Source organism: Euleptes europaea, chromosome 10 (assembly GCF_029931775.1).
Source record: "Euleptes europaea isolate rEulEur1 chromosome 10, rEulEur1.hap1, whole genome shotgun sequence".
NCBI lineage: Eukaryota > Metazoa > Chordata > Lepidosauria > Squamata > Sphaerodactylidae > Euleptes > Euleptes europaea.
The window spans coordinates 41,457,615-41,474,547 of NC_079321.1; the positions used below are offsets into that span (position 1 = coordinate 41,457,615).

General features: G+C 40.5%; 1 protein-coding gene across 5 annotated transcripts in view; it reads right to left on the reverse strand.

Moving 5' to 3' along the window:
- Positions 1–16,933, reverse strand: part of KHDRBS2 (KH RNA binding domain containing, signal transduction associated 2) — a 430,380-nt gene that overhangs the window by 315,213 nt on the left and 98,234 nt on the right. For all 5 annotated transcript variants that reach the window (XR_008933669.1, XR_008933671.1, XR_008933670.1 and 2 more), the window contains exon 2: positions 13,487–13,614. Coding sequence is in view for 2 of the 5 variants with exons in the window: in XM_056856626.1 (XP_056712604.1) it covers positions 13,487–13,614 (128 nt within the window). In the remaining 3 variants the exon portion in view is untranslated. The remainder of the gene's footprint in view (positions 1–13,486; positions 13,615–16,933) is intronic.

Genomic DNA, 16,933 nt, shown 5'->3' on the forward strand with positions numbered 1-16,933 from the left:
TCCCACCCAGCCCCACTCTCACGCTGGCTTGACAAGGGGGAGGCCCATGAAACTCATGGGGGAGGGGGAAATCCCATCTCCCCTTCCCCCTCCCATTGCTTACCTTACAGCAATGGGGGGCAAGTGGGGTTCGCTGCCACACTCCTGGGTTCCCCAACCCTCCCTGAAGAGCAACGCTGCCAGGCCCAGAGGATTTTTGCCACCAGCAGTTTAAAAGATAAGAGCGTTGTCTGTACATGTGCAGACAATGCTGTTTTTTAAATGGGAAGGGATTTAAACTCCTGGGTTGTTGTTTTTTAATGTTCAGATTTTTCTGAAGACCTAGGGGGTCTTCAAGTCTGCAAGTCTGCAGAAAAACCTGTTGGGGTGATTATGCCCCCTATCTGCAGATTTAGGTATCTGCAGGGGGGGACATGTGGGAATTTGATATATAGATACGATGATGTTCTTTAGTTTAGCTTTTGCCTTCACAGGGTTTGTTTCCAGTCATTTAAGAGGCCCAAGCTTTATAATCCATTTGCCTCTGGGAATATTGCTGAATTTTAAATAATGTTTTTAATGTCAATTATTATTTATACAGCAAATTTTTGTATTCCCCAGGACTTGCATGAAAATTAAACATAGAAACAATTTCAGTTTACTCATAATTTGCTTCGCTGTTTGACTAAAGCTTTCCTGTCATTGAACATGCACATTTTGACATGAAACTCATGAATGTTCATCTCAGCACTGATATGATTATGGCTTGCACAGAGCATAAAATATTACCAAGGTTGAAAGTGAAGGTAGTTGCTTACATTAGGTCCAGAAAAGATGGTCAACATGTTCTAAATGCTTATTGAATCTGAACATTTACCATTCCAGGGATTTCTTGTTGCTGGATTTGGACCAGGCATGTAACCACAAGGAGATGGTCAGTACTGTCAGCAATGACTACAAATACACATTTGGAAAGAAATTAACCCACATATAAACACAGTCCATTCTTTCACATAATCATAGGAATTAATCAGAACCGCAAAATGAATGGTATTCAGATACAATAAGAGAAGCTTGCTAATTCTTTGCATTCTGGCACCTTGCTGAGGTATAAGGGTTGTCTGTCACATGTTTTACTTTATTATTGTTTTGAATTGCTGAGCTGGATGTGTGAATGACTTAGCTCCTGCTTTTCTGGGGGTATCAGATGCTTCCCTATGCATGCTTTCAAACTGAGGGTTTTAACTGCCAATAAAATGGGGGCATGTGATTCTATTTGTCTGAAGTTTGGCAGGAAGGATCCCTGGGCTGATACAACCTCGAAGCATTTATCCTAATTAGTTAGGAGGGAAACAATTTGTATCTGGAAATGCTGTACCTCTGACTGCCTTTAAAGTGGGAACACCTCCTCCCAACAGAATGGTATTTGGCAGGAAGATCTCATGAGTGAGAAGTACAATTTCTGAAATTTTCATTTAAATAGGATAGAAAACAAACAAAATTATAACTGGACATTCTTTTCTCATTGAAACTAAGGGAAACAGTTACGATATAATAACAAATTAAACACATGCAATAACCATAATAAAATGATTAAAGTGGGCTTTAATATGAATATGACTACAATTCTGTTATACTCCCTAGTTCATAATTTCCTTGGGGGAACTGGTAGAAACGGCTTTATTCAAAATCTCACCACTGCATTTATAAACATCTTTATATTCAATAAACTACTACTACTGCAATACTAATGTGAGGATATGTGGATCAGGACTAATTTATTTATTTCATTTATACCCTGTTTTTCTCCTCAATGGAGACCCCAAGTGGCTTACATTGTTCTCTCGTCCTCCATTTTATTTTCACAACAGCCCTGTGAGATAGGTTAAGCTGAGAGTTTGTGACTGGTTCAAGGTCACCCGTCAAGTTTCCATGGAAGAGTGGGGATTTGAACCTGGGTCTCCCAGATCCTAGTCCGATACTTGAACTGCTGCATAGCACTAGCTTTTATTGTTTTGTGATAGTGAAAATATGGTACTATGCCTAAATCTGGGTTGAAAGTCCAGCTCATGGACAGACCAGGTAGTTAAGATGGACTGCTGTTGGTCACCTTCAGTTTCTTACCTCTAATTAACTAATGAAGGGCAATCAGTCCCCTGCTCAAATTGCCATTTAAAGGCAAATTACGAGCAGCACCTTGAAATAGTTGAAGAAGTTTCTTTTCTTATCAAGCACTAAAAATGGTTTTAACTTGTATAGCAAAGGATTTATTCATGCATGTTTTTGAACTGCTTTCCCATGGCAGTCCACCTCCATTGTCTGCCCAACCCACCTGACAGAAAAGAACATGAATTTACAAAAGAAGTACTTTATTTGGTCGTCTCAATCCTGCTGGCTTGGAGGAGGAAAACTGTGTAGCTCGTCCCTCTAGAATTCTAGCCTTGCTTATTTTGTCTGCTTGACTCCAAAAGCTAATTGCATCTGTCGAGCATTCTCAACTGGATTGCAAATACTTTATACATTTTCACGCCACCTCCTGGAACTGTCTTTCAAAGTAGGGAGCATGTGCAAACATAATGAATGCAGCCAAGTGATTAATGCTGCTGACTGCACAGATGCAAAAGCAGCACATACATTAAAAACGTAGCTGATTTTAAATCATGCATGACCTGTCCACAATGGTCCTGGGTCACATATAATCCAGGCAAGGCAATAGGTTGTGAGTGTATTTCAGCAGTGGCTACCCAGCCAGCTGATACTCTGAATGCTGCCAACTCCATAGATGAAAAACCACTTGAAGTATTGCTCATTTTCAGCTGTGAACTAATCAGTGCAAGCATATGGGGAGCTTGAGTCAAAATAAGGGAGGGATCGCGAGCAATGGAAGTTTAACTTTCAAATGTGCATCACAACACAACTTTTTATACCACAGGACATTCTTCTTTGGAGTGCTAAAATCCTGAGGGGCTGCTACCTATTCATATCCTACTCAGGTCTAATCAATGGGGATTACCCCCAGGAAAGTGTTCTTAGGTTTACACTGTTAATCACCCAATATTTACAGATTGAGAATACAGTATGCACAACAAAAACTGCTCATGTGGCCTTCAAACCATCATCTATACTGAAGGTGTTCTTTATTTGTTTGAGGTTTGTTGATCAAGGGGAAAATAATTTGGCAAAAGGATATAGTAGATTGTGGTATTAACAGATTTGGGGCCAGATGGTTCCCTAGCCTTCTCAATACTACGAAAGCGCAGGAGAGAGAGAAGCCACATACATACTGGAGAAAAAGTGTCAGACCCAATGTTGAAAGCAGATGTTCCCTTGCTGCCATCAATGCATATCTTCCCTTAGTGGCAAAATTCAGCCAAGTTTGTGAAAATATCCAAGGCAAAATAAAAGAGCAGAAACACGGCTGCATACAAGTAAAACAACAACTCAATGGAATAAGGCTGAATGTACCAGCCCCACCAACCCTATCATGCAATTAAACAAGATCGAAATGATCAGCCATAGCAAACAACTAGTAATTGATTTTTGTCGTCCCAATAGGGAACCTTTGTCGTCCCAATAGGGAACCTTATAACACAAAATTAACATTTCTATTTGGCTTCTTTGAGACTATTTGATACTTTTGCACAGAAGCCAATGCATATAGACCTCACTGCACATCTTCCAGTCCCATGGTGTAAAGACAGCATTCTAGGGGTCTTATCCACATCGAATTTTAAGCTTCTATGCATCACTAAGATATTAGTACTGGTGTATGCAGCCAAGGTGGCACCTCAGTCTTTCTATCGAGAATATTTGGGAAACCATTGATTGAGAAATGAATTGCATTAAATTTAAGTCCAAAACAGTTGTAACTAAGTTTGTGGATCAGTCTGTGCAATTTAAATTGTGTGCCTGCACAGCTGCAATTGGCCATTTGGAAGGGAAGATGTGCCTTTAAGCCTCCCTCATTGAAACTAGACTTTACACATAGTTAGCAGAAGTTTTAAAAGGGGAAAATCACACACTTTTACCCACCCACCCCTTTAAACACTAACAATGGCACAGAAAGTCAAATTTGGATTGATGAAACTGAATAGGACTTCAAGTGTTAAATCCCCATCCCCTTCTGTACAGCCCCATCTGAATCATAGCTATGCATGGGCGCAAATTACTTGTTACAAAGTAATGGAGGCCTCTGTTCTTTATCGCATCTGACTCATCCCTTAAATACTACCGACCATCTCAAAAAACTAAGGATTGACTGTGCAGAGTAAATTTTTCCTCTCTCCCTCCCCCCAGCTTGATATTACTAGCTTAACACAGATGTTCTCATTTGAATATAACTATGCTGCTTTCTTTACAATCAAATCCCAATGCAACCTACATTGCATGCTGAAGAGTTCGTCGGTCTGTAGGTTATTGTCAGAAATACCCATACATCAAGCAATTGTTTGTTGCAAAGGCTGACACTTTGTTGCAGAACATGTTTTAGAGCCCCTCTTTTTTGTATCATTAAAGCAGCCAAGGCCATATAAATCATTGCCAGCATAATTAAAAAGACAGCAATGTAATTAAAGGTCAGAAACAGAAAAACATGCATATAATTAAGGATTTTGTTTATTTTTAATTTGGGGGAGCTGGGTTTGAAAAGAAGTGTTAACAATGGGATTTGTACAGAAGTGAGGTGCAGTATAGTCCTAAAAGGACTCTTTTTAAGTTCACTGGGCTCCAATAGAGGTGTAACCCTGCTTATGATTACACTGGTATTATCTATAACTGTGAGTTGTGAGCCATGCAGTCTGTAGTTCAAACCTCACTTCTTTCATGAACTAAATTTCCCAGGAGTTCTCTGAAATTTTATAAAGGCCCAGCCCATTTCGAGTTCTTCTCTACTAGGCCTGCATTTTCCTCAGATTTCCTTGCACCTATTTTCCTATAATCACCTTTTGCCAGCTCCAGGTTGGGAAATACCTGGAGATTTTGGGGGTGGAGCATGAGGAAGGCGGGGTTTGGAGAGGGGAGGGACTTCAATGCCATAGTCCAATTATCAAAGTGGCAATTTTTCTCCAGCGGAATTGATCTCTGTTGTCTGGAATCAGCTGTAATAGTGGGAGATCTCCAGCCACCACCTGGAGGTTGGCAACCCTCATTATAAGAGTTATTGACATTATAGATTTCCTATATAATATAAATTTCAATATGTCTTAAAACTATATGAAACATTTTGTACACGTGAAGCATGCTGTATTATTATGTTAGCCTGCTCCTAACACTCTTCAGTTATTTAGAATTAGAGATGGGTGAACTCTTCAATCCTTATTTGAAATGGGCTCATTCCACAAGCACTAATTGTTTCCCATCCTTTTCCTCTTTGTCTATAAGGTAAGCATATAGGGTTGCCAGGTCTCTCTTTGCCACCAGTGGGAGGTTTTTGGGGCGGAGCCTGAGGAGGGTGGGGTTTGGGGAGGGGAGGAACTTCAATGCCACCGAGTCCAATGGACTCTTTTGTTACACCTTGGAACACAGTGTATGGTATTTGTACTGTGCTGTGATATTGTCCTATGTTTCTGATATACCTTATGCATTGTTATGAATAACCACACTTGGAGACAACTGGTTAAAGAGAATATTTTATTGTAATATTGTTGTACATATTTCTATAATACATGAAATCTACTGTTCATTAATACGTACCTGTTATATTTAGCCATCAGTGCTGCCTTTGTTTTACTACCTGGAGGTTGCAACCCTATAAGTATGAGGTACAGCTCAAGTGTAGGGTTGCCAACCTCCAGGTGGTGGCTGGAGATCTCCTGCTATTACAACTGATCTCCAGGCAGCAGAGATCAGTTCCTCTAGAGAAAATGGCTGCTATGGCAATTGGACTCTATGGCATTGAAGTTCCTCCCCTCTCCAAACCTCGCCCTCCTTGGACTCCACCTCCAAAATCTCCAGGTATTTCCCAACCCCAAACTGGCAACCCTACTCAAGTGTCAGTATGAGCATGAAGACACCATAGCTACATCCCTGCTCAACCAAAAAGTTCACTGAGTGACCGTGGGTCAGTCACACTCTTTCCGCCTAACCTACCTCCATAAGGTTGTTGTGAAGATAAAATGGAGTGGAGGTCAGTGCTGCAGTTAGGTGATTTTATACTGTGCATGTAATTAGCCTATAAGGATCCTCCTGTAGATGGCAATGTATGCTTGAAATACGAAACTGTGGCCTATTCTTGCACCACCCTCCAGCAAGCCCGAGTCCATCCTAAAGCCCAGCCCTCATGATACTACTGGGAGGATTAAAATAAATGGGAGATAATATTCTGCTTTAATGATTCATTGTGTATGTATTTTGAGAGGCTAGCCTATGTTGTATTATATACAGAATTCCTAATTGTGGCTTTGTGTGGTAAAGAATTTGGGAATACAAGACAAACGTTATTTGCATTACTCTGAATTAAAGTTATAACTATGGACAAAGAAAGAAACGTGTAAAAAGAACCCCGTAGTTATTTTCCTGTGACCAGTTTTTGAAAAAACTGGTAATCTGGAAATCATACTTAACTGAGTTCTTAAGAGTCTTCTTTCTGGTTCTATTTATCTGCTTTATTTCCACAAAGCTGATGGATAACATTACCCTTTTTCATTCCTATTTTTAAAATTCTGCCTTTCCTTTAAGGAGTTCTATGTACATTACATGGGTTCATCTTATTTTCTCATCATAAGGGTCCTATGATATAGGCTGGACTGAGAGAATGGCTAGTCCAGCATCCAGTGAGATTCATGGATAAGGAGAAATTTGATCCTGCTAAGACTATCCCTCATTTTAAGACTAGTATCCACTACAGATCATACCAGCTCTCAGTGAGTAGTGCATGTTACCATCCCAGCAGTATCTCACCATCCCAAACAATTCTAGAAGGTCTACAAAAGGCATTACACAAACTATTGTGCTGAACTTACAGAAGCATTTTCCTTTTAACATAGGATATTATCACAATTCTGTTATTATCTCAGGGAAAAAACTTAATATTAATACTAGTAAATATCTAAGACATGCTTATCAGGATGTCAGGAGACCTGAAGTTTTCTTCAGACAGGACTGAATATTGCTACTGGATGTCTTCCTAGATCTGGTAGCCAGAGAGGACTTGGGAGGACTGAAACCATTAGTAGCCACTGATTCCTGGATACAATATGCCAGTGATATTATTTTGTGGAATGCAGCCTTCTAAAACTAGGATTTCATATTGAGGAACTTGAATTTGTCTACTGGAAGGAAACTGTTGATTCCGGGCATAAATTATGCTAATTCATATTTCAAGCCACGTAACTACAGATCTCAGTGGTATCATTAACTCTACATGGCCTTTGTGGTTATGGAACAGCTGCCCACAAGAAATTCATCCAAGGACCTTTCTGGTCTTCCAGGGTTAGAAAATCAAAGACAGTTTGTTTTGTAGAGTAGGGTTGAGTAACAAGTCCCATTTGGTTTTTAAGATTGATATTTGTAGATCTGGGTTTGATTGTTTTAGCACAATTGTTGCATTTAAAGCATTGCTACAACTTTTAACTATTTTTAAAAACATGTGATTAGTTTTGAGCATTGGGGAGGCCGGTTCACAATTTTTTTAAAAAGTATGGAAGTTGTACTGAGTTTACATTTTTTATTTTTTTAAAAAAATGTTCTTGACTGTATATTGTTTATTTTTTCCTAGATACTATGTGCCTTGTTTTAGGTGAAGTGAAACTTTCTCTTGTTTCTTATCTCCCTTTTGATAGCTTGACAATGAATTAGAGAATGGCAACAAACAGTTAAAATAATTTGGTGTGTAATTCTCTCTCCTGGGAAACTGCCTGACTGAATTTTATCCCTTTGATTTGATGAGGCTCTTCTTATGGCAAGTGTTAATGGTCTTAATAAAAATTCCTGCAGAGATTTGTTAAGCAGATTCTTCCCCCCCTTTTTTCATTTTAGCCAGAATTATTATTAATTGACGAAAACTAGTTTGATTGATTGACAGATGAAAACGAATTTCAGCATCTGCACAATTCAGCCAGGGTCTTAGTTAATTCTTATGAACAGATATACAGAGGAAAACAGTTACAATGTGCCTCTGCTTAGCTACACTGAATTCTGACAACAGGACTTCACTTTCCTCAGCACAGCCAATCTCCCAATGCCAACTCCATGATGTTACCACTGCCTATTTTTCTCTTCACACAGACTCACTTAAAAATGCTCCTGAGCTCGCAAAGTATTCTGGATGCCTTTCCAGGGGGTGATAAACATGCCAGCAACTGCTGTGAAAGCAGGACAGATAACTTGTCAGGCTCAGAAAGGAGAGCAGTTTAAAAGGGAAGAGATGTTGGAAAAAAAATAGCACCATCACTAGCTGAGCTCACCCAGATGGACAGAACAAGGACAGGAAAATCCAGCCTTCAAATCAGTTCCAGCAGAGCTCGTAGTCTGGTATAAATGCTACTTAGACATAAGTATAAATGTGAGCTTAGAAATAAGAATTACAAATCATCACACCCTAGGAGGAGGGCAGGAAGGTTTGGGAAGACACTGCCTGCCTCTGATCACCTACAAAGTAAAATTATGAAATTCTGCAGAACCTCCCTTCCTGCCCCTCCACAATCTCCAGATTTCTTAAAAGAGGAAAATAAATGCATTGTTGGATTTCGAAACTGGGTAAGAATGGAGATGGTTTCTCAGCTTGAGACAAGCAGAAGATAGGGTAAGGTTACTGACTTAGGGAGTGATCTTAATAGGTCTACTTAGAAGTAAGTGTCATGGTGTTGAACTGGACTTAATCAATCAAAACCTTTATTGGCATAAAAGAAAATAGTCGAAATAATCTATAAAGGTACACATTGAATTAACTGGACTTACTCCCAGGAAAGTATTCTTAGGATTGAAGCTTTACACTCATATTTATTGCCTCGTTTCTTCCAAATTCGAGATGTTCATCTTAGTTTAGCCTTAATTAAACTCCAAACTTTGCTTAGTAGCCAAATCTACTTGCTCTATAAAACAGTACACTGTAATGATGACCAACAATTCCTCTTCCACTTACAACTGGAAGAAAATAGCCAAATCCTTCCAAAAGTCCTCATTGCATTCCCCCCAGTAAAAGTACCAATTTATCACCACATCACTAATTACACAAGGTGGTGGAGTTGCCCAACATAGTACCCATTCCTCCATTCTTAAGAGAACCATATATCAAGAAGCTGCAAATAGTTAACACTGTTCAAAATGACAAAAGTGTTTTGTAGTGTACATTTCTCATTAGTATAAAACCTCATTAAAGTAAATGATAGCTAATTTAAGCACACAATGATACCATTTTTGAAGAGATGACTTCATTCATCTGCAAAATATATTCTCACTCATAATGTTCTCTTTGTCAGAGAGTATTCTGAACAACTAGAATATTAGCAAATAGGACTATATCTTTATAAAAAGCCATTAAGCTTGGTTACGAATCACCATATTTAACAGTAGTAACCCCAAAAGCTCTTTTAAATCTAGGCAATTCTATAGAATCTCTCTAAGGCGGCATTGCAAAAGCTGTGAGATGGCCAGCGTTCATAAAATCTTCTGTCCAGGGCCCATGAATACTTTATGGACTAATCAAGCAAACATTAGAAGACCATCAAGGAGTGAAGAATGAAGTGAGTGAAGGGCATATTCTTCCTGGAGGAAGAGCATGCCTCTTGCCTGCACTAGAGGCCTACTGCAGCTCCCTTGCTTGGAGGCCCACACAAAACCTTTAGTGACACTGGATAAGATATGGCCCCTCTCCCTGACTAAGAATGGATTCCCATGTATTCTGATGGTGTCTTCTCATATCCTTGGCCCAGCATTGTAGTGAACAACCTGAAATGCAAGAAGCATGCTGATGAGGCGAGTCCCTTCTTTCCTGGAAACAATCCTGCTGCAGTTCTGGAAAGCAAACAGTGCAGGCTGTACAGCTCACACAGGTCTAACCATCTCTATCAGTTGCCTACCTTTGAGGTAGGCAACTGGTAGCCAGAGGGCCCATGATGGCCACTAAAGACTTCCCCAATATGGTTGCCACTTCAGCTCCAGTCTCAAGGGGCTACTCCATTTTTCACATGAATTGTTTCCTCCCATGTAAAGTCTGAAGGGTCAGCAACATGTCCGCAGACTGAGCCAAGACATAGGAGAAGCTGTTTAACCCCCTTCTTCCCTATGTGCTGATACTTTCCTTGCATGAAATAAAATACATGAACTGACAGCAAGTAGTTGAGGTGCACAAGAGGATCATTATTACTGTTTACTCGCATGGTGAGGGGCAAAGATTCTCTGCCTATGTTTCAGATTAATTGGTGGGCAGAGCCAATATTGTTGACCCTTACTTATTTATTCAGATATTTATACCCTGCATTTCTTCCTAGTGGGCTCCTAAACCATGTCATGGTTCTTTCCTCTTCCTTCCTTTTCCTACTCCATTTTATTTTTGCCACAACTATCCTATGAGGTAAGATAGGCTGCAAGAGAGTGACTCAACCAGTGAGCTCCATGGTAGAGTTGTGATTCGAACCTGGGTTTCCCAGATCCTAGTCTGACATTCTAAACACTGTACCATGCTGTCACTGAGTAATTCAAAATGTAGCCTCTATTAACACATTGTGTGTGTATAAAGTGCCATCAAGTCACAGCTGACACATGATGACCCCAGCCAGGGGCTTTCAAAGCAAGTGAGAAGCAGAGGTGGTTTGCCATTGCCTTCCTCTGCAGAGCTTTCCTTGGTGGTCTCTCTTCCAAGTACTGACCCTGCTTAGCTTCCAAAATCTGACGACATCGAGCTGTACCATGCCACCTTCCCTCCCTATTACACATAGGAGAGAAAAATAAGCATCAAGGGGGGAGGGGAGCAACACAAGCTGATGATCCAGGGGTGCATGGGTTCAAGACTGCAGAAAGAGCACATGTGACAGCCTGGCGCAGACACAGCCTTAGACATCAACACTAGATAATATGTCAAATAAAGGATCACAACAACCTAACAAGGCAATAGCAGGCAGTTTTCTAACTGTGCACAGTTCTTGTACCTTTTACCATATGGATGATTACCCTCCATCAATCTCATATTCACAATTCAGAAGGTAAATGCCAACTTGGAATCAATGCATCTCCCTTTTTTTTATACCTCTCATTTGGGTCGATGGGCTTTTTTTACCGACTGTAATTTATTGCTATTGCTGATGAAAGAATAAAGTGAAAAGTGGAGAATGTAATCAAACCTAATAGCGGGGCCAAATGCCATGTGACAATAAATCAGTAAGAAAAATTGCACTGGAGATAACTGGAGGTTAGAATACAACCTGGTATAACAACTATTTGTGTGAAATACAAGGCTGCACAGGGGGAAACCGCATCATTTTACTTTGTCTGAAAAATACTACCTCCTCCCTGTCTCTTTGTTATGCAGGTGTATGTTGAGACATTGTCTTTGATTTCAAGATAAATAGGTGGGAAAAAACCAGATTATTATATTAAAGGTACAGGCTCAAAACCTGCAACGATTTTTTTCAGAGAAAACAAACAGGAGTCTTGGGGCACTTTAATGACTAACAATGTTTTACCCAACACAAAGCTTTGTGGCCTAAAGGCTGCTTCTTTGGATGCTCTGAATGGATCCTCACTACACTGCTCTTTATGAAGGAGGTATGAAAAAACAAACAGCAGGGCAAAGGGGCCTGTAATGAGGAGGGAATCTCAGGTTTTCAGGGGGACACCTAGGGTCGCCAGCTCCAGGTTGGGAAACACCTGGAGATTTTGGGGGTGGAGCCTGAGAAGGGTGGGATTTGGGGAGGGGAGGGACTTAATGTATTGCCATAGAGTTCACGAAGTGGCCATTTTCTCCAAGGGAACTGATCTCTGTCACCTGGAGATCAGTTGTAATAGCGGGAGATCTCCAGCTACCACCTGGACGTTGGCAATCCTAGGGGCATCTCAGGTAGGGTTGCCAACCTCCAGGTAGTTGAGCAAACCAAAATCAACACCTCTGCACTAATATCAAGGATAAGGAAAGTAGTGCAGGAATCTTAGGCTATAGTTACTACAACACAAATGAGTGAGACATCAAAGTGTAATCAATGCATACAATAGTGGAAAGGGACAAACATACAACTATATACAATGGTATTTCAATAATCCACAAAGGATTATTGAAATACCATTGTATATAGTTGTATGTTTGTCCCTTTCCACTATTGTATGCATTGATTACACTTTGATGTCTCACTCATTTGTGTTGTAGTAACTATAGCCTAAGATTCCTGCACTACTTTCCTTAACCTCCAGGTAGTGGCTGGAGATCTCCTGCTATTACAACTGATCTCCAGCTGATAGAGATCACTTCGCCTGGAGAAAATGGCCACTTTGGCAATTGGACTCTATGGCATTGAAGCCCCTCCCCTCCCAAAACCCCATCCTCCTCAGGCTCTGCCCCAAAAACCTCCATGGTTGCAATTTGAATCTCCTTTGATATGGAGCAACAAACTAAAAAACCCCTGCAAATAATGTTACTATTACCAGCTATTTTAGTAACAATTGGGACAATCCACCAAAGGTTGTTCCTCAAAAGTGTTCCTAAAAAGAATGAAATGCGAGCTACAATAGGGGTTTGGTTCTTGGCATCAACAGTTCTTGGCATAATGACTTGGATTCAAAGCAACATGAGCATGGTTGGGCTAGAGGAAGGCAACTTTCCTGCCTCCCCCTCCCACTGCAGCATTGTACACTCCCCCCTCAGCATTGTGGTCCTGTGGATGGGTGGGCCTGAAAGGGCATGTGGGGAGGAAATTGACTTCTATGAGAGGAGATGCTGTTGGCCTTTTATGCAGGGATGTTTCCCTGCGGTCACCCCCATTAACTGTTTCGGGACTTCCTTGTGATTATGCATGCCTTTTCTGACTGTCAGAGGTCGCCTCCCCACGCATTTTGCCGGCATTTTCCAGATTCTGGCTAAAACAGCATCTGGAAAACACGGGCAAACATGCGGGGAGAGCAAGGTGACCTCTGACTGTCGGGAAAAGCATGCGTAATCAAAAGGAAGCCCCGAAGCAGTTGGTGGGCGTGACTGCGGGGAAACATCCCTGCATAAAAGGGACATTCTGTCAGAACAGCACCTTAGTGTTCAAAGTCACCGCATCCTCAACTTCTGTTGATTTAAATGGAGCCGGACTCTTTTAAATGGGCAGGATCCGATGATTCCATTCTGCTAAGTGAGGAGCTTTACTCCAACAGAAAGATTCTTTCTCCACCAGAGCAAGACAGCCTAGTCAGACCTGAAAGACTGATCTAAAGTTTATTGAAAATAATGCAAAGTTAACTTCTTTGGTATCATGTTCTGAGCTAGCATTTTGAGCCTAACATCTAATCATGTTCATAAAACCAAATATCTATTAAAATAACATAGTCTATTTTATCCATTTATGTTAGAAATATATATTATATACTTTTGCAATACCTTTGGATACTGTTTCACAGGAATCAATACCCTTTCGGACAGCTTTATATTTTTATTGCTGATGACATCAAGGTATTTTTTCTCTTCATCTTCCTTTTTCTCATCAGAACTCTGGAACTTTTCAATTTCTGGAAATAGTGAGGGGAGGAAAGAAAAGAATAAGTAAATAGATTGCTGCTTGTCTTTATTGTCAGATTATGTTCATATTTATTTACAAAATGTATATCCTGCCTTTCTTCCCTCACAAGGGCCACCAAGGTGCCTTACAAATGAAAAGATGCACAGTAAAATCACATTTTAAAACCAACCCAAAATAACACAGCAACACAGAATTAACGTGATTAAAACCAGAGCTAAAAAACATACAAGGATGTAAAAACAACATTTAAAACAATTAAAACGCTGGAAGTCATATTGTCACCATACAACACACATAAGAATATGTTTCACATCTTAAGCTATAACAACTATTTGAACTGAACCAGAATCTGCAATATAATAATAATAATAATAATAATAATAATAATAATAATAATAATAATAATAATAATAATAATAATAGAACTTTATGATAGCATAAGCCACCTTTAGCAGGTCTCTGGAGAGGAGAAATATAACTTTTCTAAATAAATAAATAAGCAAAACATTAGGCATTGGCTTGAATATGTGTTTGTATCAGAGCCAAACTGGAGTAATGAACAGCAATACCCAAATTCCGCTCTGGAGAGGAGCCTTTAATTTCTTACCATTTTCATATGTCTGTTCTGAGGGCCTTTTTTACATCAATTTTTGTTGCTGGTTTTACAAACAGAACATTTGGAAATGTAACAGGTTATATCTTTGTTCCGAAACAGTATTTTATTTCAGGACATACTCAAATCAGCACATGGTAGAAGTCTCCTCATAATTACTCTAGCAACTCTTTCCTGAGGACAATGGCTGAAGAAGGAGATATCAGTGTTCCAAGCTCCCTGGTTGTCTTTGTAGGTATGTGTCATAATAATATTAGATTCCTGCAGAGCATCCTTCACTCTACTAATGTACTGGGGAAAGTGGTGGAAATGGTATCAACTTGCTTTTCAAAAACAATGGAGATAGTATTTTCCAGAAACTATGTGCCAAGAGCGCAGGCTAGCCTGATCTCGTCAGATCTCAGAAGCTAAGCAGGGCCAGTCCTGGTTAGTACTTGGATGAGAGACCACCAAGGAATACCAAGGTCACTATGCAGAGGAAGGCAATGGCAAACCACCTCTGTTGGTATCTTGCCTTGAAACCCGTACGGTGTTGCCACAAGTCAGTATTGGTCTCCTTCTTTGAACTCCATATCCATAGTCACACATAGATACAGGCATGTGCTGAGTACCATCTGAAAGGCATTACTGTAATGTGAATAAAATTCAAAGGAGTGTTTCATCCACAGTGATATCTGCTGGGTGCTGTCAGTGACCAGTATCTTGGAGGACATCTTTAGGGGCAATGTGCCTTCTAAATTCTGTAATACAGGAAAAGCTGAGTTATCTGGCACCAAATTAACTGGCAGAGTTGGTTAACCAGCATACTGGACTGCAGCCTGCTCAGTCGCTGTCTGCTCTTGAGCAAAAGCAGATAGCAGAGGAGCAGGCTGCAGTAGGGTTGCCAGGTCCCTCTTTGCCATCAGCGGGAGGTTTTTGGGGTGGAGCCTGAGGAGGGCGGGGTTTGAGGAGGGAGGGACTTCAATGCCATAGACTCAATTGCCAAAGCAACCATTTTCTCCAGGGAAACTGATCTCATTCGGCTGGAGATCAGTTGTAATAGCAGGAGATCTCCAGCTATTAACTATTACCTGGAGGTTAGCAACCCTAGGCTGCAGGTCTTGGCCATACATGCTGCCTATTCAGCCTATTCAGCAGCACAAGCTGGCCAAGAAGCTGTCCCTGCTCCTCCACCACTTGCTCTTGCATGACAGCAAGCAAAGAAGGAGCACTGTCTGCTTGGCAGCAGCATGAGCAAGCAGTGTCCATGGCTAAGAGCCAGCTAGGAAGTACTCCTTGCTCTTACACCACTTGTTCTTGTACACAAGCAGCCAAAGGAGGGGCAGGGAGCACTTCTTGGTCATGGGCACAACCCACTCATGCTGCTGCTGAGCAAGCAGACCCCCTGGCCTGCACCTCCACCACCTGCTGTCATGAAAGAGTGGGTGGCCAAGGAACAGGCAGCACATCCCTGCCTGGTTCCAGCCATGGCTGATGTCGCAGCGCTTAGAAGGTGCTAGTGGAGGGGGCTGTGTGTCCCCACTGGGTCTGGGCATGGCTACCACCCACTTGGTGCTGCTGCATATCTTGGTTAACTTGTAATCCCAATTCCCTGTGGATGTCAGTTAATAAAACCTTTGCTGTATATAGTCTGGAAGTTTCTGTAGGTCAAGGGCAGATTGTGGTTCTTGGTAAAGGTCAGCGCAACACTGATGTACACAGAGTTTAACTGTTTTCTGCACTGAACTCCTTGATTACCAGAATTCTCTAATAGCTTGACATTGGATCGATATTGTAAAATAAGGTTATACCCTTGGGAATACAAGCACTGTTAATTTACACGTGGAAGAAATATACAAGTGAATCTTTGTGTCTCCAGATGAGGGTCCATTAATAAAAAGAGAAGTAAGAACTGGAGACCAACAGGCATTTGTCATCTGGGGGAAAAACATTTTTGTCTTTATAAACAATCAATTTTTATTTTACGGTCATTTGACCAAAAGTAGGACATCTAATCAACAGCAACATAAATTTGTAATAAAACAATATCAGACAATCGAAAAGTCCACAAAATAAAATATATCAATAAAATCCCATATCTAAAAAGGTAAGCAAACTAGCTTCTAAAATGTTTATCTATCAAATTGTACCTATTTGTACATTACATCCTTTCTGGCCTTATAGATAGAAGCACAGAATTCGGCCACACATCTCGAAGTTTGTGTGTTACTATCTTCCAGTAGTCGTTGGATGCAGATTTTATCAGGTAGCCCTGTATTATTTCTTAGAGTTGGTCTTTATAACAATTGCTCTCTTATAATTTCACATGACTGATGCTCAGTACCAACACTGAATCCATTTTTGTAGAAATAAACCAAATTCAGTCCAAGGTTAGATTAAACCTTGTGGTAGTGCAATTATCAATAAACAGATATTTTATTATCCTCTGCGTGTTTGTTCATACAGTCAGACAAAATATAATTAAAAGTCTACTGAAGTGACCTAATCATATCATATTGTTGCCATTAATGTGCTGATATCAGTCACTATGCAGATACGCTGGATTTACAGAAGCCTAACCTTTTTTAAGATTCAAACAAAAATCTTGACTCATATGTAAAAGTAAAGGCACCTGTGTTTGTTGTTGATTCGCGTATGAGACCTTGGTAACTGTGAGGCTCCCCCTAGGGTTGCCAGCTGCCAAGTGTGGCACATG